The sequence below is a fragment of the Trichosurus vulpecula genome, chromosome 2 (genome assembly GCF_011100635.1).
Source record: "Trichosurus vulpecula isolate mTriVul1 chromosome 2, mTriVul1.pri, whole genome shotgun sequence".
NCBI classification, from domain to species: domain Eukaryota; kingdom Metazoa; phylum Chordata; class Mammalia; order Diprotodontia; family Phalangeridae; genus Trichosurus; species Trichosurus vulpecula.
This window is the reverse complement of record NC_050574.1, coordinates 271527196-271542806: the sequence shown is the minus strand read 5'-3', so window position 1 is coordinate 271542806 and position 15611 is coordinate 271527196. Positions and strand designations below refer to the sequence as shown.

The 15611-nt window shown below is 41.6% G+C and overlaps 1 protein-coding gene across 1 annotated transcript; it reads left to right on the top strand.

Annotated features, from left to right (window-relative positions):
- Positions 1 to 506: 506 nt before the first annotated feature.
- FOXR1 (forkhead box R1) lies at positions 507 to 15048 on the top strand. Its single transcript, XM_036743182.1, has 5 exons — positions 507 to 630; positions 4970 to 5199; positions 5518 to 5729; positions 14374 to 14615; positions 15020 to 15048. The coding sequence occupies exons 1-5, from the start codon at positions 507 to 509 to the stop codon at positions 15046 to 15048; spliced, it is 837 nt and encodes a 278-aa protein (XP_036599077.1).
- The last annotated feature ends 563 nt before the right edge of the window (positions 15049 to 15611 follow it).

Sequence of the window (15611 nt, the reverse complement as noted above, 5' to 3'; positions counted from 1 at the left end):
CTAATGCCTTTCCTCTCTAACTATGTATTTAACTACCTTGTGTTTATTTCTATTTATTCTCTTTATATACGTTTTTTGTATATGCTTATTGTGTACTTGTTGCCTTCCCTCATTAAAATTAAAAAATAAGGACCTGGAGAATATTGAGTACTGTGCCTGGCATACAGTAGGAACTTAAAAATGTGTTGATTGATTTGTTGATTGACTTTGTATTCCTGGAACTTAGCATAGTACTTTGTACCTAGTAGGAGCTTAATAAAAGCTTGTTGATTCTCCCTTCCAAATAGCCTGAGGATTCTCAATGTTCCTAGGGCTTCTACTCTACAAAAATGGAAGCCAGGGTTGGGCCAACTGAGATGAAGAGAGAGGGAGGGCTTATTTGATTGAATCAAACTCCGAAACATTGAGAAGTTAAAAGGCCTCCACCTGTGTGGAGCTAAGGGCAGAGGCCGTAGGGGTTGGATCTCTGTGCTTGGAGGCTTGTTTCTCTCCTCACTCCTCTCAAAATGAATCCAAACTTCCAGAATCCTGAGTTCTGGAAGAGCCTACACGGAAAGATCCCAGGTCTGCTGGACTGGAACATGAATGAAGAGCTGAAGCTAGCGACCACCACTGACCAGTTACCCAGAGGTGAGTGAGCAATCTAGCCAGTGAGTGAAGGAAGAGAGGATAGGGCTAGGGAAAGTGAGATTACATGAGAAAGGAGAGGTGAAAGGAGGAAAAACTTCCTCTTGACCCACAGCCCTTTCCTACTTTTTAGAATCTTCACGTCTTAAAAAAAAAAATTTCCTATCCTGAGTAACAGAAAGCCTGACTTTGTTTCCTTGCTCTCCCACTAACTAGCTGTGTGATCTTGGGCAAACTTGCTAGGCACAGTGTAACTAACAGAAGCAGACAGTGAGGCAGGCAAGTATGAGTGGCTAGCTTGTAAATTCTGTGAGGGCAGGGACTGACGGTATCATCTGTTATTCTCCCCATTGACTCATAGATAACCTGCAGTTGGTATTTCCTCCGTCTATAAGGATCCATGTCCAGCCTTACTAGACCTGGGCCAGTTCACTCTTCTGTAAAATGAGTGGGTTGGATTAGCTCTATCTAAAGTCCTTTCTAACTCCAGTTCTGCCTTCCTGTTCTTACTGAGGGCAGACATGACCCCTTACAGGATTCAGAACCCCTCATGACCCCAGAAGCATAGACAAAGAGTTAGAAAGAACTTAGAGTTCATTGAGTCAAACCTCTCCCCACCCCCACCTTCCAGCCCAAAAAGTAGCAATAATCATAATAGTTGACTTTTATAGAACGCTTTAGAGTAAGCTTTGCATATATTATCTCATTTGCTCCTCACAAAAATCCAGTGAAGTGGGTGTTGTAAGTATTATCATTCTCATTTTCCGAATGAGAAAACTAAAACTTGCCCAGGATCCCACAGCCAATAAGTATTGGAGACAAGATTCAAGCTCAGATCTTCTCATGGATCTTTTCATCACCCCCTGCACCTAGCACAGTGCCTAGTACTTATTAGATGTTTCTGGATTGATTGTTACATCTCCAAGTTATTAGCCCCCATTCCCGACCTCCCACAGCACTTAGATTCTGTACTTTACCATGTAGCACTGGAATATCTGCCTGTCTTGCTTGGTTCTCAGGAGGGTCTGATACCTTGTCTCTCTTGATTGTAAACATTCGAAGGAAAGAGACCTTTTAAAAGCCCTGGAGATCAAGGGTTCTTATCCCTTTTTATGTCATGGATCTGTTAGGCAGTCTGGTGAAGCCTCCAGACCCCTTTTCAAAATGTTTTAAAATGCATAATATAAAAATACATAGGGTTCCACAGGAAACTAGTTATATTAAAATAGTTATTTTAATTTAAAAAAAGTTCAAGGACCCGGGTTAATGCTTAGCATACAGCAGGTGCTCAATATAGACTTGTTGACTAATTTACTCCAGGTTTCCCAATTTGGGATTGGTGTGAGGGTGGGTAGGCAGAGTGGCAGCTTTGCTTGGGAAGAATAGAGATAAAGCTTAAGGATATACACCCCGGGTCAGACTTGGAGAAAAGAAAACCCAAAATCAGCCAGCATTTACTCAGTATTTACTGTGGGCCAAACCACCTTTGGCCAGGACAAGTAAATCCTGGTCTTGGCCCTCTGGGAAAGCATTCAGATGACCATGAGAAGGCAACTCTCTCTAAAGAAAGTAAACACCCATATTGCATAGAAAAATAGCAAACACTCACGTATGAAGCACTGTTAATCACTAGGCAGGCAACTCAATTCATATGAATTTAATAAGCACCTACTATGTGCTAGGTACTTGGGATATAAAGGCAAAAATGAAACTGCCTCTTCCCTCAAAGAAGAATACTCTATTGCTACTGGGATATAATATGTACAAAGAAAATTAAATATCTAATATATGCAGTGATTTCCAGGAAGAATAGTATAGATCTAATATGAAGGAAAGCTAATAATTTGTAATGGTTAATAGTAACAAAGGAGGCAACTAGGTGGCTCAGTGGATAGAGCACTGGGCCTGGAACCTGGAAGACCCGAGTTCAAATCCAGCCGCAGACACTTAGTAGCTGTGTGACCCTGGGCAAGTCACTTAAGCCACTGGAGAAGGAAATGGCAAACCACTCCGGTATCCTTGCCAAGAAAACCCCATGGACACTATTGACATGCTGTGGTCCACAGGGTCACATAGAGTCAGACAAAGGACAACAACAATATTAACAATAGAAATGCGGTTCCAGAGGGCACAATAGAAGGGTAGGGATACGGTAAGGGTGGAGCAAACAAGGGTGAGCTTGAGGGAGTAGAGGGGTAGGGAGGATACCATAAGACGCAAACACAGATCACTTGAATAATACAGGATTACAAAATAAGTTTATTAGAGAAGGTCAAAGTGTTGTGTATGTGTGACATCTAGGAGGAGATGGCGTTTGAGCTGTCTGTTAAAAGGTGAAGGGGGTGGGGCCGGGCAGCTATGTAGAGCAGTGAATACAGCACCATCCCTGGAGTGTGACCCTGGGCAAGTCACTTAACCCCGATTGCCTCTAAAAAATAGAGAGCAAGGATACAATGGAAGAAGGTAGGGGTAGAAGCCTTCGCACCAGTATTCCCTTTCTTACATACCCCTTCATTCTGCCCCTTTATCTACTTTCCCTGGCTTCAGTTACTTCCTTCTCTGCCTCCTGCCCTATCAGAAAAAAAAAACAAAACACCCATCGAGCCTTCCTAGCTTCAAGTGGGTCAGTGCCACAGTCAATTTTAGAAGAAAAGGGCTCACGACCTTGGAGTCAGGATGTCCTAAGACACTGAACCGCCAGGTATCAACACAAGAGTAAGACAGCAAGAACCACCCAGGCTCTCAACCCAAGTGTCATCCTCAACTCTCACTATTCCCCTTTCCCCTATATTCAGTCTATTCCAAGGCTCTCTCTCAAATATGCCCCCTTCTCTCTGATTCTGCCCCTACTTTGGTGCAGGCCCTTATCACCTCACACCTGGACTACTGCAATAGCCTGTGGGTGGGTCTGTCTGCCTCAAGTCTCTCCTCATTCCAATCCATTCTCCATTCAGCCACCAATGTGATCTTCAGGTCCAAACCGTGTCAGTCCTCTACCCAGTGGCTCCCTGTCACCTCCAGGATCAAATAAATCCTCCGTTTGGTGGACAAAGTCCTTCATAAATTACTCCAACTTTCCAGTCTTCTTATACCTTATTCTTCGCTACTTACTCAATCCAGTGACACTGGAGCCCTTGCTGTTCAAGAACAAGTCACTGATTTCTCAACTCCTGGGCCTTTTTTTCTGGCTGCCCCCGATGCCTGGAATGCTTTCCTACTACTGCTTTTCTAGGTTCCTTTTAATCAATCAATCACCAATCAACGTTTATTACGTATTTACTATGTGCCAGGCATTGCTGTAAATCCCAACTAAAACCCCATCTTCGAAAGAAAGCCTTTCCTGTCATTGTTGAGTCATTTTTTACCTTCTCCAGCTCATTTTACAGATGAGGAAACTGAAGTAAGCAGGGATAAGTGACTTGCTCAGGGTCACACATCTAGTAAGTGTCTGAGGCTAGATTTGAACTCATGAAGATGAGTCTTCCTGACTCCAGATCCAGCACTCCATCCACTGCCCCACCTAGCTGCCTCAAAGAAAGCCTTTCCTAACCCCTCTTAATTCTAGTGTCTTCTCTCTTTTTCCTATTTATCCTGCATATAGCTTGTTTGTACAGATTTGTTTCTCCCATTAGATTTTAAGCTCCTTGAGGGCAGGGACTGTCTTTTGCCTCTTTTTGTATCCCTAGAACTTAGCACAGTGCCAGCCCAGTTGTGTCTGACTCTTCATGACCCCACGGACCATAGCAAGTGAATGCTGCCCATAGGGTTCTCTTGGCAAAAGTACTGGAGTTTGCCATTTCCTTTTTCAGTGGATTAAGGCTAATAGAAGTTAAGTGACTTGCCCAAGATCACACAGCTAGTTAAGTATCTGAGGTTGGATCTGAACTCAGGTCTTCCTGATTCTAGTACCAGCGTTCTATCCACTGAGCCCCTAGATGCCTCTTTTGTTAATATGAACCATTGTTAATAATTGAATCAGGAAGACTCATCCTTATGAGTTCAAATCCAGCCTCAGACACTTATTAGCTATGTGACCCTGGGCAAGTCACTTAACCCCATTTGCCTCAGTTCCTCATCTGTAAAATAAGCTGGAGGAGGAAACAGCAAATTCACTCCAGTATCTTTGCCAAGAAAACCTCAAACAGGGTCATGAAGAGTTAGAACAGGACTAAAAGAACTCAAGAAAACAATAAATGTTTATGGACTAACCTCCCAGGTCCCCTCAGGAAGACCAGTGCTTTCGAAAGGATAGTAAGATTGGCAAAGGGAAAGGAGAGATGGCATTGCTGGGTAGTGCTAGGCAAGGTCTGACAGAGGCCATCAACTTTCCTATTCTATGCAGATACTCCTGTGGATCCTAATTTATGGATGTGGGTGGATCCCAACATAGTATGTCCTCCTGTTGGGAGGGAGACTTCAAAGGAGCCGGATTTGGCCCATAACCCTCCATCCCCTAAAAAGGAAGAAAATACCTCTTTCTCAGAGGACAGCTTGCAGCCCCAGGCCTCCACCAGCCAGCAGCCCCAGGCCTCCACCAGCCAGCGGCCCCAGGACTCCGCCACAGAAAAAGAGGTATGGATACAGGTAGTCTTGTTCCCTTAGGGACAGGGTAGAATTAAGAAATATCTTTGGCTTCCTATTTCTGTCTTTAGCCCTCATCAGGGATAAGAAATGATTAACAACAGCTACCCCATCCTATTAGACAATATCCATCCTATAGATGGTCCCATACTTGACCTGAGGGAACAGTTTTCTACGGAAGAAGCTTTTATTACTGCGTGCCCTGAAATCCTAGATGCCTATAAATATTACCTGAAATAGGGGAGAGATGTTTAAGTCAAACCAAGTCCCAAAATCTAGCCCTGTACCTTACTCTCTATACTCTCCTAGCTCACAGAAGAGGAGAAAGATGAGAACACCTCCATGACCCTCTTATCACCCCACAAAGTGGGATCCCTTCGAGGCTGTCGGCGACAGATGGGCACCCAGACGGGGGCCCGGTGGCCCAGACCCCCCCTTAACTACTGTCATTTAATCACCCTGGCACTGAAAAACAGCCCTTCTAGAGGACTCAATGTCCAGGAGATCTACAACTTCACCCGGTATGTACCCAGGGTATGAGTGAGAATGGAGAGGAGGGAGAGAGAGGGCAGAGTGGGAATGGAGGAGGGGTCCAGGATGTATGGCTCTTGTCCTTCAACTGCCCTGGTGTCATAAATAAATAGAATGGGTGACCCTCTGCATACTGTGCTGGGAAGAGGCCGGGCTCAACGATGATTGAAATTCCCAATATTCATTTTTTTGATTGAACCTTTGTCCCAGGTTAAAGTACAATTCATCTTTAATTGTCAAGAACAAACTACGCCCTATTAGTTGGCTCTATCTCACAAGAATGAGCATCAGCTTCTTTCTTGATAGTAGATTTTATTGAGGAAAGTCAGTTAACAAGTATTTTGTTAAGTGCTGGGAGATACATGGCACTTGTCTTCAAGGAGCTTACATTCTAATGGAGGAGACAAAATGCAAATAACTGTATATAGATATGAGTGGTAGAATATAATAAGTATATCCTACATGTGAAATATATATTCTATAGAATAGCTATAATGTAATATTAACATATTATATTGAATAACATACGCTATTCTAAATAATCTATATATAAAATATATATTATATAGAACATCTATAATATGTAATACTAAGTTATATATATTATATTTAATATGTAAATATTATAGTCTATTCTAAATAACATACAGTCTGTATATAAAATATAATATAGAATATCTACATCTAATATATTAAATAATATATGTGTATTCTAAATAATACATATTCTCTATATAAAACTTATTCTATAAAATATCTAATAGCATATAGAAGATAATTTCAGAGGGAAAGCACTAACAGTGGAAGGGATTGGAATTTAAGTTGAGTCTTGAAACAGGAAGTCAAGGAATGCTGGAGGTGAGGGAGAAGCATTCTAGGCACTCGGAAAGGCAAAGGAGATGGTCCAGGACAAACACTTGAGGGACAGCCTCAAAATTCATGGGTGTGACTTGAATGAAAATCCAGTAAAGGAGACTGAGGACAGGTAGGAGAACCTGGAGAGAACAAAGCCATAAAAACCTAGAGAGGAGAGAATGCCCAGAAGAAGTGGATGATTGACAACGTCAATGGACTGCAGAGAGAGCAAGAAGGATATTGGTTGAAGAAAGGCCATAATCTAATGGCCAATTAAGATCAATTAATTATTAGTAATTTAATAAGAGATCACTGGTAACTTTGAAGAGAGCAATTTCAGTTAAATAATGAGATAAGAAGCTAGATTGCAGAGGGTTTAAAAGAGAGTTAGAAAAAAGGGAAGGGAAGTGTTAAGTATAGATGGCTTTCTGTAGTGGCTTAGCCTTAAAAAAAAACACATAGAGGATGGCAGATAGTAGGCATGCTTGGATCAACTGAGTGTTATTTAAAAAAAATAAATTTTTAGTGATATATTTTGTTTTCACATCACCTAAATTATCCCCAGTGTCTCTATCTTCCTGCCCTTCCCAGAGAGTCGTCCTATATAACAAATATTTTTAAAGAAAAAGAGGAAGAGAAAAAAGAAAGAGAGGAAAAAAAAAGGAAGAGGAAAAAACTAGCAAAGTTGATTAATTTTAAAAGTCTGAAAATACGATGTAAACAATGTTCCATGCTCATGGACCTCCCACATCTCCAATGAGCAGAGCAGGGGTGTCTTCTCACATATTCTCATATTTCTTCTTTGCAGCCATATTTGTCCTTTATAATTTAGTGACATTTATTTTTGATTATCTTGTGGTGGCTGTTCTTTTCACTTACATCATTGTAGTCATTTTGTATATTGTTTGCTTGGATCTCTTTACCCTTCATCAGTTCATCTCAGTGTTTCCATGTTTCTCTGTGTTCATCATATTTGTCATTGTTTATAGAATAATAATATTCCATTCCATTCATGTACCACAATTTGGTTGGATGTCTACTTTGTTTCCAGTTTTTTGGTACCAAAAAAGCATTGCTATAAATATTTTGGTGTATATGGGAACTTTCCTTTTATCGATGCAACTTAGAATTTTTTAATGATGGAGGAAACATGAACATTTTTGTAGGCATTAGAAAAACAGCCAGTAGATAGGGAGAGTGAAAATTATGTGAGAGTGGAGGTGAAAGAAAAGACATCATGGGCACATTGCAATCTACATCTCTGTGAGAAAGAGTGACATTAGACTGAGGAGGGGATAAGAGGGAGTGTTCCTAGAATGACGTCAGTTTTTTTATTTTTTTAAGTATGAAACAAGGTTCTCAGGAGGGTAGGGGGAAGAGATGAAAAGATTTGGAATAGCCATTATGATGAGTAGTGGGGTGAATAAATTAAGGAGGAATAGAATCTTTGCACTGTTGCTGGGAACCCAGTCAGCACAGTTTTGTGATTTTTTTTTTCTCTAGCTCCATTCATTAGTACCTGAATAGAGAGAAGGTGGTTGATCATAGAAGTAATTAAAGGTTGAGGATAGGCAAGGTGTGATTTTGAGGTTAGCATTCCACCAAAACTGCCCTCTCCAAAGTTACTAATGATCTCTTAGTTGCCAAATCCAATGGCCTTTTCTCAGTCCTCATTCTCTTTGGCCTCTCTTCAGTCTTTGACCCTGCTGATCACTCCTCCTTGATACTCTCCTCTCTCCAGGTTTTCAGTACACTGTTCTCTCCGTTCTTCTCCTACCTATCTAATCACTCTTTCTCTGATCCACACCCTCAATACCATAGATGTCCCTCAGAGTTCTGTCTTGGGCTTTCTCTTCTCTCCCCTCCCCTCCTTTTCTCCCTCTCCCCTCCTCTTTCTTCTCTCCCCCCCCTCCTGTGTCCCTCCCTCCCTCCCTCTCCTATTTCACTTGGTGATCTCATCAGCTCCAATGGATTTAATCACCATCTCTGTTCTTATCCTTCTCAAATCCACCTTTCCTCACCCAATTTCTCTGCCAACCTCCATCTAATCTTGGGTCTCCAACTGTTTATAGACATCTTGAACTGGATGTCCAGGAGATATCTTGAACCCAATATGCCTAAAACTTAACTCATTATCTTTCCCCCTAGTTTCTCCCCACCTCCTACCTTCCCTGTTACTGTAGAGGGTAACACCTTCCTCCTAAGTCCCTCTGGCTCCCAATCTTGAGTCATCCTGGATTCCTCACTATCTCTCACCCCCAATATCCAAGCTGTTACCAAGGCCTGTCAATTTCACCTTTGCAACATCTCTTGAACACACATTTTCTCCTTTGGTATTGCCACCACTCCGGTACAGACCTCATCACCTTGCACCTAGATTATTACAATAGCCCCCTGGTGGGTCTGCCTGCGTCAAGTCTCTCCCCACCCAGATCCATTCTGTATTCAGCCACTAAAGTGGTTTTCCTAAAGTGCAGGTCTAATCATGTCATCCTCCCTACTCAATAAATTACAGTGGCTCCCTATCACCTCTGTTTGGCATTCAAAGCCCTTTATAGCCTAGTCCCCTCCTACCTTTCCAATCTTCTCACATGTTACTCCCAGGTATATACTCTTCTTTTCAGTGGCCTCCTGACTGTTCCATGAACAAGACACTCCATTTCTTGGCTCTGAGCATTTTCTCTGACTATCCCCTATGCCTGGAATGTTCTCCCTGCTCTAGTTTCCCAGCTAAAATCCCACTTTTTATAGGAAGCCTTCCCCAATCCCTCTAAATTCAAGTGCCTTCCCTATGTTAATTATTTTCTATTTATCATGTATATAGCTTGCATTGTATATGTTCGCATATCGTCTCTCCATTAGACCATCTTTTTGAATCCCCAGAGCAGTGCCTGGCACATACTGGGTGCTTAATAAATGTTTATTGATTGATTGAATGGGTGTGCTGGAGCAACTCTTTAAAGACTTGGCAGAGCTGACTATTAAATTTTCAGTGTGAGAATTTACACCTCTGGAATTGGATAATCACTACAAATCAGGGCTTGATTTATTGTTTTGTTGGTTTTCTAGACTTAAGTGTTAATGCAGATTAAACTTAAAAGCACCTGCATACATTTCATATCCCCCTCACCCCTAACCCCCAAGGCTGATTGTTAAACATTTACCAGCAAACCTCTGGGTGTGGGACATGGGGACAAGGATAATGTAGAGTTGAGTTAGGGAAGAGAGAAGAGAATAACTAGTGCAGGGATGATGGCCTGGGAAAGAATTGAGAAGTAGAGAGGTTTGAAGGCCATGATGAAGATGAAGAACAGTGTTGGGGTGGGGGGATGTGTCACAAAGCAGAGAGAATGATGAAACTGAAAAAAAAAAATTATGATGATTCAAATGAATTTGTGGATTTGTGAACATGGAAGTAGAACACTTTATATGATGGCAGGACCAAAGGTAGGGCCTTCTCTGTATGTAGTTGAGGTGTGATGGAGGAGTACTTCCTGGAAAATGAGCAGATTGAGGAATTGGACAGTTGGGGAGCCTCAATGTAGGTCCTGAAATCCTCTGGTATGAGGGGCAGGAAATGGGAAGAAGAGCCTGAGCTGGAATGAGGATACCCTAGGTATCAGCCAATAATCACTACCAGAATCTTGGTTGGGAATAAATTTACTGGATGAATCTTCCAAGAGGAGAATTTACTAAGTGATGATGGAGGGAGAATATGGAGGAGGCAATGGGGAACAAGGAGTGCTGACTATTCCACCAAGACCAGTGAGTCAAGGTATTCGAGTGAAAGTGCAAACAATACTGAAAAGAGAAGCCAGAGGAAAAGTGCATGAAGTTACTGAATAATACCTGAGACCAAAGCAGTTTAATAGAAACAGACTTAGGGGCTGAACCTGACAAATCACACCTTGGCTATTAACTATCCATTTGTTTTCCCATCTTTGGGCCTTACTTGCCGTATCTGTAAAATCCGTGATTGAGAAGGTCCTTTCCAGTTCTAAAGCTATATGATTCTTTTTAAAAAATATTTTATTTTTCCCCAATTACATGTAAAAACAATTTTCACTTTTTTTTTCAAATTTTGAGTTCCAAATTTTCTCTCTCTCTCCTGTCTCCCTTCCCCAAGATGGTAAGCAATCTGATATAGGTTATACATGTGCAATCACATAAAACATATTTCTCTATTAGTCGTTTTGTGGAATAAAACTCAGAGAGAGAAGTAGTATGCTTCGGTCTGTATTTAGACTCCACCAAAGCTATATGATTCTTAAGGCCAGCATAGACAGGAAGTCTACGATTTGTTTGCCAGGGTAACACAGAATTTTTTTTTTTTTTTGCAGATATTTATTTCCTCAAGCTCATATTCAAATATTTGTTCCCTGAACAAGTATAAACTGATACTGAGGATTACTAGCATGCTCAGTGATCAGGGAAGCCAACTCAAACTTTTTTAAAAAGAGAAAAAAATACGATGAAGCCACGTTTAGACAATTAAGAGTTCCCTGTCTCCTCTGACTGCTGCTTCTTAGCGTATAGCCTCCTCTGAGTCTGCAATGTAAAATCTCCACAAGAGTCTAGCCCGCTTAAATTCCTCCACCATTCAGTGGGCAAGGGAAAATTGTGCCAAGCTGGGTTTGTATGGACCAGTCCTTAGTAAAGAGACTTCTGGCAGTTGGGGGAAAATTTGCTCTTGACAGAAAACATTAAAAAAATAAAATTTAATTCCCTGGTACTATTAATGAAATATCAGTCCCATTATGCCCAAGGCAAATAAATGACACTTCCACCTCAAAAAAAAAAAAAAAGAGAGAGAGGAGGAGGGCTGATAGATATTCTCAGAACGAAATCTTCAAAGAAATGTGCCTGAGTAAATACCTTTGCACGGAATAATAGTAAAAGTTGACATGGCAATGGACTTATCAAAGGTAATAAATATTAGTTTTACCATTAGATGAAACTAATGAAATAGGATCTGAGAAGAGATCTAAAAGGCCCTCTATGGGCAACATCTGCATGAACTCAACCAGCTAACTCTATGTCAACTGAATCATGAAGATTCCTCTTTAGAAAAAGATGGGGTTTATGATATTGATATAAAAACTAGGGCATTGACACCAGAAATTTTAGAAAGGTCATCTTTAAGACCGGGCAGCTAGTGGTCCAATGGATAGAGCGCTGGTCTTGGAATCAGAAAGACTCATCTTCATGAGTTCAAAGTGACCCTGGGCAAAATGAGTGACCCTGTTTAATATCAATTAAGTTGTGACTCTTTTTTTTACTGTTTTAGAATGATAAATTAAGTGTCTTTGATTGTCTTACTAGGTGCAAAGCCTCAGGCCCAAACCCCTATCTACTCGGTGCTAAGCCTATGTGGGTGTGAAGCCCTCAGGGTCTTAAGGGGAGTTGCTAAGACCAGAGCCTGAGTTCTGGTTGCTCAGATGATTTTTGATGATGGCCAAAGAGTATATAAAAAGCAAGAAGAGAGCTATTTGCAGGGGGCTCTCACTCTTGGAGGTGTGTTGATGTGGAGACTCTGGGCAGCTGTAGTTAAGAGCCCTCCAGCTTTTAAACCCAGATGTTGGGACTTTGTTAAATCCTGGTTGCTATGCATTGAGATTTGAATCAGACAAGGTCTGTCTGTTGATGTTTGTGATTTGTTTGTAATTTGTTTGTAATTTGAAGTTCAGGGTGCTGGATTTTTCCCCTGAACTAAGTGAATGATATTTGTACGTTGGATTGAAATAAGATTGTTAACCCCTTAAGGTTGCTTTCCTTAGTAAAGCAGATCAAAAGAACCTGTGCTGGCAGTGTTCTTGTTGTTGGGCTTGTGTTGATCTTTCACCCCCACAGCAGCTGCTAGCTGGATTGGTGCAATACCCTGGGCAAGTCACTTAACCCTGTTTGCCTCAGTTTCCTCATCTGTAAAATGAACTGGAATAGGAGGTGGCAAATTACTCTAGTATCTTTGCCAAGAAACCCCCAAATGGGGTCACGAAGAGTCAGACATGACTGAAATGACTCAATAACATCTTTAAGGAGGCTTCACTTATTGATATATATTTTGCAAGGAAACAGTAGAAACTGTGCAACATAACACTATTGGTTGCAAAAATTTAGCACTTACCTAGTACCTCAAAAAATAGAATCAAGGGGATGGAATTGTATATATCAGAAACTCACTATTTTTCACAAACTAACAGATAACAGATCCCTATGTTACAAATAAAAACCACAAAATATCTCTGAGAAGTCAACAAATAACTGGTACTGGAACTTGAACATCATTTAAGATGAAAATGATGCTCACAATTGTCTAGTATGATGCGTGAAAATCTAAAAAATATTTTTTAAAGAGACATCTTCATACCAAATGCTCTAAATTTCCAAGCTACATGAAATGAAAAGCTTTCTTTTTAAAATTAATTTTAGCTGAATTTTCTTTCAATTTAAAGATTTTTTAAAAAAACTACCTTCTTTCTCACCTCCCTCCACACTACCCCCATAGAAAAAGAGAGAAAAACCCAAATCCTTGAAACAAATATGTATTGTCAAGTAAAACAAACTTCTTCATTGGTCAAGTCCAAAGAAAAAATTATGTCTCAGGCCATGCTTTGAGTCCATCACTTCTCTGTCAGGAGGTGGTTACCCTGGTACATCATTAGTCCTCTGGAATCATGGTTGATCATTGTATGGAGCAGAGTTCTTAAATCTTTCAAAGTTGTTTCTCTTTACAGTATACCCTGTTCCTTGCTTCCAGACTTTAAAATCATCAGTGTCTGGGGCCTCCTCATCCTGAACATCCGTCACCCTGTGACCTTCTTCTCAATCTTGAATATTCCTTTGTAAGCTTTGCCCCTTTCTCTCATTGAAGAGAAACTCCTGAGGCCTTCATATTGCAGAGGAGCCCAAACTGGTCATCCTTTCTCTCCCAGTCCTGTTCATGGCTTCCAGATTCAAAAGCAAGCTTTCTCTCCAGTGGAACCTTTATTCTCCAACCCCATCCTCCCTTTTCATCTCCTGTTTATATGTTAGAATTTAAGAATTACATGAGAATGTAAGCTCCTTGAGGGAAGGAAATATCTTTCTGCTTCTATTTGTATCTCCAACACTTAGTACGTAGTAAGGGCTTAATAAATGTTTCCTTCTCAACATTTTTATTCAGTTACAAAAAGAAATCATTTTATCCATCGGTGCAATAGTCTGCTGAACATTAAACACAAAAGAACATTAGTAGGATAGCAACTTCTCCCAGGACTGTTTCTATCTGAACTCCATCAAATATAAGATGAGAAGAATAACTCTCCACACCTGTAGCACTTAGATTTCTTTAAAAAGTTCTGGGGTTTATTTTTAAGTTTTACAAATGGTTTTTGTTTTTAGATAGATCATTTCCCAATGTACCACCATAACAAAGAAAAAGTCAAAAGCAACATTCAGCTTACGTGCATATGCAACATTCTATACTCCAACAAAAGGAAGGAGGTATTTTTTTTTTCTGGAAGCATTAGGGGTTAAGTGACTTGCCCAGGGTCACATGGCTAGCTCATGAACTAGTCTTGAACTCAGGTCCTCTCGACTCCAGAGCTAGTGAAAGACTCTTATCTACCACACCACCTAGCTGCCCTTAAGAAGGTAGTCTTGAGTGGGTTTCAAATTCAGGTCTCCAGGCTGTGTTCTTTACACCTCAATATGACAGCTAAAGGCTAGAGATAGAGTTCTGACCTCCTTAGGGAGCATGGGCACTGCGTTCAGCTAACTCTTTCTTTTATCCTACCACAGACAACACTTCCCCTTTTTCCAGACAGCTCCAGAGGGCTGGAAAAACACTGTTCGCCACAACCTCTGCTTTCGAGGCAGTTTTGAGAAGGCCCCAATGAGCCCGGAGAAGGGAGCCGCTAGCAGCCGTCCTCGCTCCTGCCGATGGCGGCTCACAAAGGAAGGGTGCCGGCGCTTTAAAGAGGAGGTCAGGGCTTTAGCATCTGCTAGGCTCCACAGTATCCAAAAGTGTATGAGTGAGCCAGGTAAGACAGCAGGTGATCAAGGAGGGTGATTCTTCTGGACGAGTCCTGGGCCAGGACCACAGAGAATGATCGGCTATCTGACTTGGCTCTTCGAGAGGGGTGGGGATTATGAAGCGGCCCACAGGGGACCAGCTTTGGTCTGAGTTCCTGGTAGAATGCAAAGAGTATTGGCCAGAAAGCCAGGAGACCGGACCCTGCCCACTAGAATGTAGTATGACCTTGGATAAGTCACTTCTATTTTTAAAAAGAGCCCTCTTAGGTGTCTCCCAGCTATGAAAGTTGATAGACCTAAGCCTCTGGAAAGCCTGCTCCCCTGGGGCTATCTAGTCTGCTGCTGGGAAAGATTGGGAGGTTATACTCTTCACTCCCTCAAAGTCTGTTCCGTTATTCTTTCTCCCTTGCAGAAATGATGTCTACCCTCTTTGACCTCTGACTGCCCAGGCAAGTGGTGCACCAAGGACTAGCCACGCCCAAAGTCCTGACTGTCTCTTATTCTCCTCCTCCATCCAACTCAGAACTGGTACTCTGTATGATCTCTTCTTTGGGAGGATGTTCTTGGGGGGAGGAGGGTGGGCAGTTCTGCCCAGTTTCCCAAGTGCCATTCTTTCTCCTTCATTAAACTCACTTACTGGCATTCTCTGTGTGAAATCTCTTCATTGGGGGTGGGGGATATAGGATGGGAGGGTGGTGTGCAGTGCTTAAGGAGTACCTTAAATTGCCGATATTTGCCTAGTGGCTAGAGTCTGAGGGAAGATGTTGAAAGAATACAAACATCAACCACCTGCTAGGTGCAAGACACTCTGCTAGGGAAGATACTAAAATAAGAAAATTCTTGCTTTCAATTCAACAAAGGTTTATTATAATATGTGTGGGGAAGACAGCTAGGTGGTGCAGCAGATAGAGCACTGGGCCTGGAATCAGGAAGACTTGTCTTCTTGAGTTCAGATCCAATCTCAGACACTTGCTAGCTGTGTGACCCTGGACAAGTTACTTAAC

Bases quoted from the DNA above. Each gene is read 5' to 3' on its own strand.
- FOXR1 (XM_036743182.1), top strand. From the start codon at position 507: ATGAATCCAAACTTCCAGAATCCTGAGTTCTGGAAGAGCCTACACGGA. The intron at 5,730-14,373 runs GTATGTACCCAG...ATCCTACCACAG, and splicing joins GAGATCTACAACTTCACCCG to ACAACACTTCCCCTTTTTCC. The intron at 14,616-15,019 runs GTAAGACAGCAG...TCTCCCTTGCAG, and splicing joins AAAGTGTATGAGTGAGCCAG to AAATGATGTCTACCCTCTTT.